General features: G+C 36.8%; 1 protein-coding gene and 1 long non-coding RNA gene across 2 annotated transcripts in view; one reads left to right on the top strand and one right to left on the bottom strand.

Moving 5' to 3' along the window:
- Positions 1-1,260: 1,260 nt before the first annotated feature.
- Positions 1,261-16,417, bottom strand: part of MAN1A1 (mannosidase, alpha, class 1A, member 1) — a 166,967-nt gene continuing 151,810 nt past the window's right edge. Inside the window, exons 9-13 of the mRNA XM_011942954.1 lie at positions 16,063-16,178; positions 11,963-12,182; positions 10,703-10,875; positions 2,650-2,765; positions 1,261-2,279 (exon numbers count right to left, since the gene is read on the bottom strand). Coding sequence (XP_011798344.1) covers positions 2,153-2,279; positions 2,650-2,765; positions 10,703-10,875; positions 11,963-12,182; positions 16,063-16,178 — 752 coding nt within the window. The 3' untranslated portion in view covers positions 1,261-2,152. The remainder of the gene's footprint in view (positions 2,280-2,649; positions 2,766-10,702; positions 10,876-11,962; positions 12,183-16,062; positions 16,179-16,417) is intronic.
- LOC105512487 lies at positions 2,189-5,002 on the top strand. Its single transcript, XR_001001862.1, has 2 exons — positions 2,189-2,282; positions 3,806-5,002. It is a non-coding gene; the product is annotated as an uncharacterized LOC105512487 (long non-coding RNA).

The following is a 16,417-nucleotide window of genomic DNA, read 5'->3' as shown; positions in this document are numbered from 1 at the left end:
CTATCCATTTATTTCATTAGGTGAACTGAAGACATGAGTGGGAGAAATTATTCTGGATCACAGAGACACATTACCATGGAAATGACGATGTATGGAAGAGTCTTTTTCATTTACTAATTTTACTAATTTATTCTCTGACATACACCAATGGATGATGCTGAAAAACAGAAAGCAGGTCATAAAGGTGGTTCTGTCAGATAAAGGCAATCTTTTAAAACACTTTCAAACGCTAAAATAACTAAAACTATTAAGCCTATAGCTAAGAAAATAATTGTCTTCAGTAATATTAGGTGGAACCATATGAAACTGTGGACAGTTTTTAAACCACAAATGCAGCAATTTCATATGCTTCAGCCTAATCCATGGGGTTGTACTGATCTTTCTGACCATTCTCAGCTGAAAATTCACATGGTCAAAGTCTTTGCACTTTAGTATATGCATCATATTAGCCCTTTCATGGAAGTATCTCTATCCACATAAATATATATGCATATATAGTGAGCCAGTGTGAGCAAACACAAGGTATCACCAAATCTATTCTTGAGAAAACCATTCCTATTTCAAACTTAACGTTTAAAAGAATCAGATACTGATTTTTATCTACTCCAGGACTGTGGGGGATTGGGAGTGGCCATTTCTTTATATTTCTTCTAAGTTGTGATCTCTATGTTGAATATAACCATACTAAATATGCTATATTCTTATTTGGCCTAAAATGTATTACATTTTCCTTGATTGATCATGAATAAGCAAAACTGGCAAAGCTTCCTTCAGAGTCAAATCCTGCTTTCACAAACTGAAAGGAAATAATTTACTACTACATTTGAGATAGAGCCTTTTTCAAATCTGAGAAATCTGAACCAAATAGAATGCTTTATTTTCCCAAGAAAAAAAATCAAGATGAAATACAAACAAATGGAACTAAAAGCCATATGAAATACCCTTTCTTGGCCGGGCGTGGTGGCTCAAGCCTGTAATCCCAGCACTTTGGGAGGCCGAGGTGGGCGGATCATGAGGTCAGGAGATCGAGACCATCCTGACTAACAAGGTGAAACCCCATCCCATCTCTGCTAAAAACACAAAAAATTAGCCGGGCGTGGTGGCGGGCACCTGTAGTCCCAGCTACTTGGGATGCTGAGGCAGGAGAATGGCATGAACCCAGGAGGTGGAGGTTGCAGTGAGCCGAGATAGCGCCACTGCACTCCAGTCTGGGCGACAGAGCAAGACTCTGCCTAAAAAAAAAAAAAAAAAAAAGAAATACCCTCTCTTTAGAGAGACCCAATTTCTTCACATATTCAGTTAAACACAAAAGCTAATCCATTAAATTATACTATTTTCTTTAGAAAAATGTAATTCAGTGATAGCAGAGCTCTGCAAAATTTGAGAGCTCACCTCTCTATGTAGTAGGGAATGGAAGAAATTAACCAATATATAATCCAGAACTGACACAGGGCAGTACAGTAAAATTAAAGGACACATTTACAAAATAGAAAACACTAATATAATTAAGCAACAAAAATACACTGCAGTTCCGATGAAATGAGGTCAACATGAGATGATCCTTTTGGAATGACTTTCTAATTTGAATTATAATGTGAGTGAAGTATTTTAGAAGACATTCTATCAAATAATGATAGACCTGCATAAAGAGGCTGTCACAGTTAGAAGATCTGTCTCTGGTGGACAGACAAACCAGATTAACATGAAATTGAAAAGGAAAAAGCTTTTTTTATACTTTATTATTATGGCTTTTTGCAACATGGCAAAACATTACAGCTTAAAGCAGACATCATCTCCTCTTAGAGGAGGAAAAAGTTTTGCAGTCAAATCAAATTGTAATTAAGAGATCATTGCTATACCGTTCTACTCAGTTTAATAAAAATGGTATTACACCTTCATGAACTCCAGAGATAATAGGTTACTTAAAAACAAACAAAAAACTGGTGGATACACTGGCTGAATAATAAAGGATATGATAAGGAATTTAGGTCCACCTATACTTATGATAATAAACACAAAAGACTGCAAAACAATTTAAGAACTTAATTACAGACCTACTAATCAAAGTTCATCATGTGCCTGATTACCAGAAAAGGAATTATTAAGGTATGCAGTGAAGGGAATGGAGCAGAGTAAAATATAAAATGTCTTTTTATTCCTCTCTGATTTCAACTTCCTTTTTTTCTTTAGGGAGGATAGGGAGAAGATGTGCTTCGCTATTGAAGATCCAATGCTCCAGTGGAAGAAGATCATCGTCAGAAAATATTAGGTACAAATATCTGGTGAGAGAAACATAAGTATATGAGGCCCAAGAGACTAGGCAGGCAGTGAAACCACAAACACACAGCAAAAACCACATCAATGTCTCCATTCATCTTACCGAGAAACATGGACAAGAGTCAAATATATCAACAAAACCCTGAGGGGTTATACTCACTAACATGGGGTAAAGAAGCTACTCAGTGCTTTGGTGTTAGCAGTACCAAGTCACTGAACCTAGTTATTGAGAATACGCCTGCAATTATAGCCATGACTGATATTCTGAATCAGTCATACTTGATATTACTTGAATGTGTTCATGATAAAAGACATCTACAAAGATCTGTCCAGGTACCTTAGCCACATGGTTTTAGAATAATTTTTACCTACTTCAATGTCTCTGCCAGGAAGAAACTCTGCTGCACATCATCATAACTCTCATGAAGAAGGTAAACATCCCTTAGGCCTGAATAGCCTCCATTCACTCTGCAATGGTTTTCCAAGGCCTAAATTACAAAGAGGAGGGGAAAAAAATGGTCACATTTTAATAAGCTGATTGTCACTAATTTTTATTATTAGACTGTCAAGTTCAGATAAAACTTTTTATTTTTTATTTTTTTGAGACAGGGCCTCACTCTGTTGCCTGGGCGGAGTACAGTGGTACCGTCATGGTTCACTGCAGCCTCTACCTCTTGGGCTCAGGTGATTCTCCTGCCACAGCTTCCCAAGTAGCTGGGACCACAGGCATGTGCCACCATGCCTGGCTAATTTTTTGTAGAGATGGGGTTTTGCCATGTTGCCCAGGCTTGTCTCAAACTCCTGGGCTCAAGCGATCTGCTTGCCTCAGCTTCCCAAAGAGTTGGGATTATAGACATGAGCCACTGTGCCCAGCCAAAATTTATTTTTTACAAATTGGATTCAAATTAAATCAAAGTGTGTTAGAGTTTTAGGTAAAAAAATTTAAAACCATAAACTAAATGTAAATCAAAAATGAAGTCACAGAACATATGGACAACATATCTTACCTAATTTGAAACACTTCTGCCTTTAGTTTTGGAAAAATTTTTCATTGATTTTTACCAATTCCTCCTATGGTCTAGAGCAGGGTTTAGCAAAGTATGAACTACAGGCTAAATCCAGTCCACTATTTATTTTTGTAAATAAACTTTTATTAAACCACAGCCATGTTGTTTAAATATTGTCTGTGGCTGTTTTTGTACTATAATGATAGAGCTAAGTAGATGCAAAAGAGACTGGCTGGCTGTCCCCCAAGCCTGATATTGTCTGGCCCTTAACAGAAAGAGTTTGCGGACCCCTAGTTTGGAGAGATTGCTAATGTCAACTGGGATCATAAACCACTGGTTGAGAAACTGTATTGGAACAAAATCAGCTGCTACTATAATCGGAATATCCGAGTTTTTGAAAATTGATTGTAAGGTACTAATCAGTGATACTGGTAACAGAGCTAAAAGAAGAAATGAAAGACAGTGAGAGACATGTGGCTGGAATCTATTCCTAAAATACATGGTTTTTTTTTTTTTTTTAGTCTAGTATGGAAGAAGATGGGATGACTCCACTGACAACTCTCTAGAGAGAAATGATCCTACATTTCTGTAGTTGTCTGAATTTAATGAATATTTGGAAAACAGATGGGTTGGGCAGTGTGAGGATGAATGTTTAGGTAACAACCTAAACCAACCTGCCTTCCACTTTGTTGGTTACCACTAAGATGACTGCTGTTTGTGTTTTCTTTTCCCTTCCAGAGCCCACTTTCTTTCTTTTGTTTGTTTCTATTTTTCTTTAACCTTTTTCCAGCTTTACCGATGTATGACAAATACAAATAGTATATACTGGAAGGTGTTCAATGTGATGTTTTGATATACACTTCTTCTGTGGATATACACCATCTGCTGTGGTGGATATACATCATCTTCTGATGTGGATATACATCATCTTCTGTGGATATACACCAAGAATTAGGATTGCTGGATCATATGGCAGCTCTATTTTTAATTTTTTGAGAAACCGCCATACTGTTTTCTACAATGGCTATATCAATTTTCACTGCCACCACCAGTGTACAAAGGTTCCCTTTATTCTGCATCCTCACCAAGACTGACTATCTCTTGAATTTTTGATAACAGCCATTTAAAAAGGTATGAGGTGATATCTTACTGTGGTTCTGATTTGCATTTCCCTGATGATTTGTGATGTTGAACATCTTTTCATTACTGGCCATCTGTACGTCTTCTTTGGAAAAATGTCTCTTCAGGTCCTTTGCCTATTTTAAAATCAGGTTGTTTTTCTGCTACTGAATTGTAAGTTCCTTAATATTTTGGATAGTAACCCCTTATCAGATATATGGTTTGCACACATTTTTGTTGTGTTTTGTTTAGTTGATTGTTTTCCTTTGCTGTAAGGAAACGTTTTAGTTTGATATAGTTTCGTGTGTTTATGTTTGCTTTTGTTGCCTGTGTTTTTGGGTCAAATCCAAAAAATCATTGCCAAGCTCAGTGTCAAGGAGCTTTTCCCTCACTGTTTTCTCCTAGGAGTTTTATGGTTTTAGGTCTTATATTTAAGTCTTTAATTCATTTTGAGTTTTTTTTTTCCTGTGCTGTTAATATTTTGAAATTACATTTGCTGCTCTGCTAGTTACCAGGCATATTCATTTCTAGGGAAGTTATTTTCTGCTCATCACATCCTACTAATCCTATTAATTATATGGTCAAATAAAAATTTCCATTGTACAAAAATGGCCATCTGCAATCTGGTTCTAATTTATTGACTATAGACAAAAATAATAAACTTTAAGACTAAAACTCTAATATATTTTATAGTGAAATAAAGAAAATATAAACAAGATATACTTACTCTTAGTTTCTCATGTCATTTTTCACTTTTTCGTTTTCCCCTGTGGATCCTAGTTCTGTCCCTCTTTTTTTTTTTTACATGTACAATTGTACCCCATTTTTCTCCCATTTAATCCAACTACCAAGAAGATGGAAAGCACAGACCTTGCCTTATTAGTTGAGAAAAATCTTCTCTGGCTAGAAAGGATTTTGGAGGAAAATAAGGCTCTAAGAATGTAGAGCCCAGAAAAGAGGCGAGGGAAAGTAAATACCAGCCATGGATTGTCATGAGCAGAGATGCTGCACTGAGAGCTCAGCTCCCATCTACAGATACTGATAATGAGGTTATTGATTTTTCACATCAGGGCTGGAGGACAGAAGGCAGAGAGCAGAGACTATGAGGAGAAGAATTTAATTACCTGGTTAAAGAGAATCTGACCAGAAGGCCACATGAATAAAGAAAATAAAGAAAATGCCTCATGATTTCACACTTTTAAAAAGCCCCCAAGAAAATAAGACCAATCAACTTAAAAACAGATGCTTTGATTACATTCTAAGTTCCAGACAGTGCATCAAATGGAGGAGGAGCGTGAAGAAACTTTCAAGTCCTATTATTTTTTCTTTCCTCCTTTTTTTTTTTGACAAAAACTCAAATACCAGATACATAGAGTAAGCCAAAAATTATTAGTTAAAAAAAGGAAAAAAAAATCAGAATTTAGAAAAAATGGGCAAGCTTTTTATGGGCAACCCCATTTCCAGATATTTCTTTAAACAGATTTTAATCCCAAAACCTTTGTTCCCTTGAGGTTTTTTGGTGATGAGCTAATGATAGGGCCAGCCATGATAAATAGCCACTCCCCCTTCCTATGGAAACTGCTCTAAGCTCCTTCTTTTGTTAAAGGAGTTGCTTTTGGGGTAGACAATGCCTAATCACCTTTCTTTCTAGTTCACCCTCTCATTCTTGTTCCCCACAAGTCCTCTTGAGGTAAGCTATAGTATTCATGAACACAGTCAAAAATTTTGAGTGGTGGACCAAGTTCCAGCTTGAGACCCCCCTTATCAGTGGCCCCAGAGACTCCATGTCCCAGGCAGCATCTTCCTTCTCAACATGGGGTTGTAAGTGAGAATGAAACAAAATGAAGAAATGCTTAGACAATAACAAGGGCCTCCAGAGGTTTAGAGAGGCCCAGCCACTTTCAGTTTTTAAAGTTTTTGGTAAATAAAAAAAAAAAAATTTTTTTAAGGAAAAGCACCAAAGACCCACCCCTCTCCCCTTACACAAAAGTCTAGATTTTAAGACTTTAGGAATGTGAAGCTGGGGACAAGCAGCTTTCCTGGGCCCTTACAACAGCCCTGATTCTATCAGCATCTCAACAGTGGACGTTGTCACGTGTTTGTATGGCTAAGTCTAACCAGATCATCATTGTACTACAATCTGTTCTTGGGACTCTCAGCCTCTAGGCATAGGGACCACCTTGGTTTTGAGGAAATTATTAGTAATTGTTAGTAATTATTATTAGTGATCCTATGTTACTGGGATGTGCTAATAGCAGAGAACAGGATATGAGAATGTTTATAGTGACTGGCACTCTAAACACGGGATGATGGGTAAGAAAATAGCAAGCATCATGAGTTAAATTCTAAGTCAGAGGACAGAAGAGTATTCTCTTGTCTACCAGATATATAATTGGCTGATCCATGGAGTAAGGCTGTCTGTGTGAGTGTGGTCTGAACCGAAGGGTAGAACACAGAGAATCAGGCACCTTGAACAAATCAAAGAGGGTTTGGAAACAGGATGAAGCCTGGGGAGGCAGGAGTAGGAAGGAGGAAGAGAAGTCACTTTCTGAGAGTGGAAATGTCTGAGTGGAAAAGGTTAGGTTTAGAAGAGCAAAGAAAAATGTCTGTGCAAAAAAACACCAAAAAACCTGAAATTACAAAAAAACCCCCCCAAAGTCAAAAAAATTGCAAATCCCTATGTAAGGCTTTACCCTTTACTGTAGATCAGCTGAGACATTATATAATCTGTGAATATATACATATAATTAATATTCCGATAAAGCTCATGCTGTAAATTATCAGATGTTTAACTGGAAGGAATCTGTCAGTTTCTCATTTTTTTTTTTTTTTTTTTCGATAGAGTCTCGCTCTGTTGCCCAGGCTGGGGTGCAGCGATGAAATCTTAGCTCACCATAATCTTGAACTCCTGGGCTCAAGTGGTCCTCCCTCCTCAGCCTCCTGAGTAGCTAGGGACTATAGGAGTGTGCCACCATGATGAGCTAATTTTTAAACGTTGTAGAGACAGGGTGATGACTTGTTGCCCAGGCTGATCTCAAACTCCTATCCTCGAGCCATCCTCCCACCTCGGCCTCCCAACATGCTGGGATTATAGGCTTGAGCTACCACGCTTGGCCTTCGTGACATTTTTGAGAAAAAGCAAAATAAATATCAGTTAAATATTATTTCTATATTATAATTATATTAATAATATTAAACATTATTTCTGTCAGGCAGACTCACAAGTGCTTGAACACCTGTGATTAATGGAGTGCTGTTAACCCACAAAAGAACTCCCTAGTGTTGTAGTGCTGGATTATATACCTTTTCATATCTTATTTGACATTATTAGTAGAAATTTACGACACAGAAAGCAGGTTTCTCAAGTGTATCAGTGAAAGAAGGCTGGGAAGGGAGTGCTTTGTTAGAAGATAGGAAGATGGCTTACAAATACTTTACAAACTGAAAGTATGGGTGAAAAAGTACAGTGCAAAGGAGATGTGACTCAGCGATAGCGAATGGAGAAGCTAACACTGACCATAATTTCAATATAAGCCAGTTTTTTTTTTTTTTGGAGATGGAGTCTTGCTCTGTCACTCAGGTTGGAGTGCAGTGGCATGATCTTGGCTCACTGCAAGCTCCACCTCCCGGGTTCATGCCATTCTTCTGCCTCAGCCTCCCAAGTAGCTAGGACTACAGGCACCCGCCACCACGCCTGGATAATTTTTTTTTGTATTTTTAGTAGAGATGGGGTTTCACCGTGTTAGCCAGGATGTTCTCGATCTCCTGATCTCGTGATCCACCCACCTCAGCCTCCCAAAGTGCTGGCAATTTTTGTTTTTTTTTAAATATAAATCTACTAAAAGAACAAGTTGGACCATAAGCTGTGAAAAATCACACTGCTAAGAGAGGAAGAGAGGTTTTTGAGACACACTGCTCAGCCCTAAAAGACCACAGCTGGAAACCAGGTCAGGAGAAGAAATTCAAGGGAAATGATGGATGAGGAAAGGAAGAGATGGCAGAACGTGCTGTCTTCAGATAACTGGGGAGCTGAAATGTAGAAGGGAGAGATTTTTTTCCTCTGGTACCCCCAGAGCACAGAACATTGTAAATTGTGGCTTCAAAATAAGTAACTTTCTAACACCTTCAACCATTACCAATTGGAATGAGTTACTTTATTAGGTGATACATTCCCCTTTGCTGGGAAGTGCTTGCGTTGATGAAGAACAGCTATCTTGCAAAGATTTGGAAGGGAGTCTTGTCTTTAAGTAGAAAGCTGAAAGAGGTGATTTTGAAGACCCCCTATGTTTTAGTTTGGGTTCCCTTAAAAATAAAGCATGAGACAAGGGTTGGACGCAGGATGCAGGAAGTCTATCAGGGAGGTGATATCAGGAAGTGGGCAAGTGGGAAGAGCAAAACAGGGACAGAAGAGCCAATACTAAGTTACGACTGTGTGCAACGAGGCTCACTCCTGCTAGAAACCCTCTGAAGAACCATGTAACATGCATTCCAGAATGATTCTTGAAAGAAAGAAGACTGGGATAGTTATCCATCAACTCCAAAACCTCCTTGGTTGACAGCCATTAATTCCCCAGCACTTCCCAGACCACAGCCAGCTGGCTAGGGAAAGCTCTTCCACCTTCTTTTCCTGACATGGTTTCCAGCCAAGTGCTGGAGGTGAGAGCTGCCAGCATATGCGGGGCTGCTGCTGAAATACAGGAGGCCATGGGGGCGGGGGAAATGTGCGGCCATGCCTTCGAAGTCCCAGTTTTTCTGGTTTAAAAAATGCAAGATCCTACAGCACTCCTTGCTCACCACTATAGCTCAGGTTCTAGCAGAGGTTACTGGGGGCGTCCCCAAAATTGAGACCTCAGTGTTGTGACACAGGGAAATGATTTCATGTCATATTATGTTAAAGGGTTGACAAGAAATAAAAATCATAACACATAAACCAACCTTATGATCCCATAAACAACCAACCTCCCGAAGAACAGAGCAAACCAAAGCACCCTGTCTACCTTGCAATACGAATTTGCTTACCTCCCATTTTTTATCCCTTCTCGGCCATACATTTTGCACATTCTAACATCTATAAAATGGATGTCATAATTTAATTCGCAGTGTTATTTTTCTTAGTGGTATATAAAACAATGATGCTTCTTACTATCGTGTTTTAGATTTGATGGAATACATTATTCCTGATATTCTCAACCTAAACTGATATTCAATTCATTTGCTGGCCAATTAAAGATCAAAACAATTCCTATCATCAAAGTTTAGAAAAGCCTCAATTTTAACATTTTTTTCCAGAGGAAAAAAACAGAAATGTAAAGAAATTACAATGACTACTGATTAAATGTAATAAAACTGCCCCCTCAAAGAGGCCTAGAGAACTGCTGTTATTTAAAATGACTGATGATTAATAAGAAGACCCATACTAAATGAAGAGGATAATAAGCAAGATTCACCGATGGCTTTCTAAGATATTAGTTAAATTTTACCAAAGGCAATATTCACTTTAGATTTCCTGAGAGAAGTCATTCCTCATGGACAGTTTTTAAAGATAGCTAACTTTCTAACAAAGAGTGGTAGAGAATGACAGTGTAATTAAAGCATTTGCTTGTTCTTATCCCCTGAATTCCCTTCCACTCCTTGCGGAATAATAACTCTTACAATTAGACAGACATTGTTAGATGCGTATCCTGCAGGGTGCCTCGTCAGGCATTCTGCACACAAAGCATTCACTAGATTAGTTTAGGAAGGAGATACACCATCCTGGGCAGGAAGAGACCCAAGAGGTGACAGACAATGAAAACAACACCCTGGGCAGGTGGAAAGCTTACAGATATTCCAAGAAACCTGAGACTGGTGAAGGAATATCCTTATACAAAGTAATTCTTCTATAAGTGCTTTCTAAAAGTTAGATCTAAGTAGCTATTTACTCTAAGTAAAAGCATATACTAGCATTTTAAAGCTCAAAGACAGAAAAACACATGAAGTGTTTATTGAAACAGACAGAGGTGAATATCCCCAAGCTGCCAATAACCCTTAGGTGGAATTAAGAGATCATCATTTTTGTATTAATGGGAACTTAATTTTAGACTATACTTTTCTAGTCATCTCCTTCAATATCTAAGTCTATCAGTAGGTATATCTATATCAATGTTATACAAAGCAAAGCTGAAGCCAGGGATATAGAAAAAATCCTGGTCGAAGCTTTAAAAATTATAGAAAAGTTGATAAGCCTGATTTATAGGTATCAGCTGAACATTTTTTACTATGACATTTATCTATAAGAAACATGCAAATTAAAACATCACCTCTACAGCTTCCCAGGCCCATTTCCTGTACTTTGGATCATGAGTCAGTCTCCACATATACATGTAAGTCTCCATAACTTCTGGCCGTAAGATGTAGTATTTTTCATTTTGTCTTGTAGCAATGGCTTCAACACCACCATCAAATCTGAAAGCTTCTGGTCCCAGTTTCATAACTAAAGAACATGGAATGAATGAATAAGGGTTATTGTCCTGGACGGTGCTTACAGTCAATAAGTTAAATAAAACTAGAAAGTACAGTCATCCCTCAGGATCTGTGGGGGACTGGTTCCAGGGCCCTCCGAGGATAACAAAATCCATGGATCCTTGAGTCCCTTATATAAAATGGCAAAGTATTTGCATACAACCCAGGTATATCCTCCCATATACTTTAAATAATCAGCAGTTTACTTTAATACTTAATACAGTGTAAATGTTATGTAACTAGGTGTTATATTGTATTGTTTAGGGAATAAAGAACAAAAACTCTATAAATGTTCAGTACAGACAGAACCATCCATTTTTTGGGGAACATTTCTGATCTGCAGTTGTGGAACCCAGGGATACAAAGGTCTGACTGTACTTTAACAACACTGAAGAGAGATGTCAAAGTGGTCAGTTTTAAAAAAGAGTTATAAACATCATGTAATATATAAAACCCATATACTTAAAACATTTAGTCATCTAAAAGAGTCCATTTTAGAAAACAGTAACAATTTATTTTTTTTTCTTTTAACCCCCATTTACTAAGCACCCACCAGGCAGGTGCAAGGCACCATGAAATACCATTTGAGTTAGCCAGAAACTTAGTGGTTGACAATCCTAAGTAATTTTGCTACAAAAGGCCAGTTATTTATACTTTATGTTGCAAATTCGTATTTTATAAGACGGGAGTGGGATTCATGATCTATTTCATGGGGGATGTGGAGAAGATTAACAATGGTTAATACAATGCTAAGTTTCTCTTTGCAGGGAGATACAGACCCTTGCCCAGTGTTATTAGCAAAAGCAGAAGTCAGTAATTTAGGCTGGCTTTAACTCTTTATGGCCTGGAGTTTTGTTTCTTGGCAAACTAAAGGTAGATATTTCCAGGTAGAAAATCATTGCCTTTTAAAATAAAAATATATATTCCTTTATGACATTAATCACGATCATCAAGTTTCACAGGCAGAGTGGACAGTCTTTTGATGGCAGCAATGACAAAACTGCATGAAATCAAAGCATGTGGGAATAGGCTGTAAGTGAAGAATAACATGTACTCACATGTTCGATTATATGATTCATGACAGGTACGGGCAATTTCAGCCCCGAGTTCAAGGTAGTGTTGGGCCATGCCTTCGGGAGCTCCATCAGCCCCGAGTGCGAACATGCCTCCTGCAAAGCAGGTCAGGTGGCCCATCTTGTGCTCCAAGAGGCCCCCTTTCCACTCCGCGATGTAAGTTAGTCCGCTGCTAGACTTGCGGATCAAATGAGTCTCAATGGCCTGTAAAAAACACTTTTTTACCATTTTGTAATCTCCTCTCAAATTTATACTAAAATTATGCCCAACATTAATAAAAAAGAGAATAAAACACAACTCCCAATCAGAGTTTGGTGTTACAAATCCATTCAACCTGAAATTACACGCTATTGCTTTCTGTATTCCTCTGCTAGTTTATGCCTTATTAGTTTGGTTAGTCAGAATTAACACTGCTGCGCCAGCACAGTTGGTTTTGCTTGGTTACGTGACCAAACACTTGTATTCCTCATACTCAAAAAACTTTCCCCTTCCCAAAGACAGGCCACTGTGCAGCGGTAATAGTTGTTTTGGTACATTTTCATTTCCACAAGTGGTGAAGTAACACAAAGCCCAGGCCCTAAGGTGGATGAAGAACACAGCATATTTTTGCATGAGATCCAGGATGGTGGCAAAACTCTTCCTTTCAATTCTGTAGGCCTGGAGGGATCACAAAATAGAGTGACAAAGAGGAGGTGTTCTGTGGCCAGAAGACTTGGCTTCAAATTCCAGCTCTGACACTATGTCTAATTTGTGGAAGTGAACAATTTGCTTACTATATCCCTAAATCTCAGCATCCTAATCCATAAATGGGAACAACAGGATCTCCTGATAGGACTCTGACACATTTTGCTCATAAAGCAGTCACTAATGCAAGTGGCACGTGATAAAAGTAATTTATAATTATCATTTACATCTCCAATGTGGTGACACTTGAATCAAGTTCCTCCCTAATACTTCTATTAAAAAGCACACTATTATATAATGAATAAATGTATATATTTTAAAAATTGGAATAAAAATCTTTAAATTTGGGAGAAATGATAATGTTTACAAAAATGATTTATAAAACATCTTTTATTTCTATCCCAGGTCTGTTGATATTCTCTTAAACTAGACAGACAAATAAAATATGCCTTATATTTTAAAAAGCAAAAATAATCTCCAATTACTCTAACAGAAAATGCTCTCCCTGCTGCCCCACAATTACTTCATGGAAGGAAAAAGGCCATGACTGTGTCTATACCTGTACACTGCTATCAAGAGACAGGGATTTGTTAGGAAGCACATTTGGGAATAGACACAGAAAAAAACTTGTGATAGAGAAGAATGAATGAAAATGAATACACAGGAAGCTAAAACCTTTCCTACCTTTATTAGAAATAAACGAATGAAACTAAGATGGTAAGAAATAAATGAACATATTACTGTGCTCATTAACTGTGGTTAAGCTAATGTTATTGATGGTTTAGTTATTACATTAATATTTCATTCTTATTTTATGCAACTGAAGATCTTAGCTATTTATACTTCTCATAACAAAAATTGCAATAAAGTCCTTCAAGCAGATACTTGTTCATAACCCTAGAAATTATTCTTTCTACATGGCAAGAGTAATAGCTTTTGAGCATGAATTAGAGAAACATTATTACCCTGTTATGGATCCTAAATAAAGTACAATATTATTTCTGGCATGATTCGGACCAAGTTGCTACCTTTTAATAAAAGCTACAATGAAATTCCAAGACCTTCAAAGCAATAATTTTGTGTGGCCATGGGAAAATATAAATAAATACAAAGAAGGATAGTCTTTAGTAGATCTGAAAAAACTGTGTCAAGGCTACAGATAATTGATTAGAAAAAAGGGTACTATATATTTTGTGATTTAATCCTTCTATAATTGATTTAAAAATTGGTTTGATGAAGGCTTCAGAATCATAAGTGTCTGATAAGTCATCTGCCCAGGTATCATTTACCATTGTGAGTTCCTAGTGTAATCTCCAGATAGGGCCATGATAGACAGTTGAAAGCTCAAAATATTTTGTTACTAAAATAATCAAATAAAACATACCACTCTGGGATTAAATGCTTCCCAAAATTTACTTGAAGCTACAACAGAGTAACCGTATCTTCAGTAATCAACTGTCAAGAACAATAGTGTGCAGCATCCTCCCCTTGGTTACAATAATCTTCTAAAGTACAACTTAACAGAAAGAAACTTTGCTGTATAAGATGCTGCTACTTCTCAAAACACAAATTTAGTTGTTCTAGCTTTGCTTTCTAAGTTGAAAATATACAATGCAATGAAAATTAGCTTTTACTACTAAGAGAAGCAGGAAACACTTTGACTTCATTTGTTCTTAATGGATTTTCCTGTCAATGATTTGTCTGATTACAATATACTAAAAGTTGTGTAGGTATGGTTTTAGGAACTAGGAAGAAACTATTTCAAATAATATTTCAAAGTTGTCTTTTTTTGTACATCAAGATCTCAGAGGGCCAATTTAAGATTAGAACAATTAAAATGTCTGCCAGTATGGTAATTAGAGGATGACAGAATGGAAACTATAAAATATGGAGAACTCCCTAGATTAAAATCTGAAACCTCATAGCAGTGAGGAAAAATAAACCTAAAAGAGGCCATGTGGATCATATCCTAGTTTGCTTTTGATGTTAATCACATGCCTTTATAAAGGCTGTGCCAAATGTAGGCCAATGTTCTCACTAAGGCGCTTCTGGTTCCTGCATGGGAAGTAGTGAAGACTTGTAAAGGAAACCAATGTCATACTCAGTGTAGTTAACCAGAACAAAGCAAGGTGCATTTATATTTAAATAAACAAGTATGCCTATGTCAAAATAACCCAGACCTCTTGTTCGAAAGACCAATTTTATAATGGCTACATCTTTGGGATTAAAAATTTCCATTTTTTTCCTATGAATTAACACTTTATTAAAAACTTTCTAAACTGTCAAGACAAAGAAACTTTTTCTGAGGACTGAGCCACTATTTTACAACACTACTTGAGAAGCCTTGATAATATTAAAAGAATATATGTGTTACCACATAAAATAATCACAAAAACACCTGATTCCACTAAAAAATTTTGTTCCTGAAGAGTATAAATATTTTAGATAAAATAATTTTCTTCCTGACTTGATTTACTTTCTAATTTTATTTTCGGTTTTGATTGAGGCTTAACTGGAGGTGTTTCTTAGTTTACTTTTATACTGGCCTCCTCCTAGAGACTTTAAGTAGTTTCTAACTTACCTTACTAACTTACTGCTTGCAAATTAGTAAATGAAGATTTAAATGTAGAATGGAAATTCTTACAAATAAATCCACAGTGAATGAGTTAAAAGGAATAGGTGTTGATACAGACAAACTTTAATCTTAATTTTGGTTTGACATGTAATTTCTCTGAGGTACAGCAACTTTATCTGTAAAACTGGCTGAGTAATATCTCAAGCACTGTGGGAGAGAAAAAAAACAACCCACCTCCACCATTTCATTTAAAGGAGCTACCCTAACACACTGCTTAGCACATGGTAGGCAATTCAACACACAACTGTTGCCTCTTACTTCTCCACTGTAAAGAATCTTTGATACTATTAATGATCTTCCCTTAAATACGAGTTTATTCAGATTTTTATGTGTGGATTTCCTTAGAGTACTGTCCACATATCTCTGGGGACAAGTTTACTTCACATGGAGGTAGCCATTGGGACTCTCTGTCTTCTTGGGCAATTTTAACTTAGGCAATTGTCAGAATACAAATTCAGGATTTCCTCCCACATAATATAAATTGTGGTCCTAAGGAGATAATTCATATTTATGAAAGAATATGACTTTTTCAGATATGTGACTCTTAACTGAGGTTTAAACCATGCAAAAACTTTAGCTGCCCAATTAGAAATAAACATCAAATATGATTACTATTATTATGATATTAGCAGATATCGAACTCTACCTAACTGGAAGTATTTTGTAACTCATTAATGTAGTACATCACTTATTCATTAAAAATTGATTAATATAAAAGTTATAAGTTAGGGCTGAGTGGCAAAGAAGATTTAAATATTGGGTTACCTGAACAGCATCAAAATACATCTTCTTAGCTTCCAGATCTGTCTTGTCAGACATTAACCAGGCCTTCAGCAAATATTCATAGAAGCTGTCTCCAAGACCTCCAACTGATACATGATCTGGAAAGAGAGGGAAATGAATTTTAGAGTGATTGAGCTTTTAATTCAGATAAAGGAGCAAAATCACATTAGCAACTAGGATGCAACCCTATGTCAACTGCAAGTCACTGTTACATTTAAATTCCAACAAATATTTTATTTTCAGAAAGATATTCTGAAATGAGCAGATGGGCTATTAACTAATGTAACATACTCTAAATAATTACCAGAGTAGTTTTGTAAACATGGAAGATAAAAGA

Source organism: Colobus angolensis, unplaced genomic scaffold, assembly GCF_000951035.1.
Source record: "Colobus angolensis palliatus isolate OR3802 unplaced genomic scaffold, Cang.pa_1.0 Scaffold213, whole genome shotgun sequence".
Classification (NCBI taxonomy): Eukaryota; Metazoa; Chordata; class Mammalia; order Primates; family Cercopithecidae; genus Colobus; species Colobus angolensis.
This window is presented reverse-complemented; position numbering and strand designations above follow the sequence as displayed.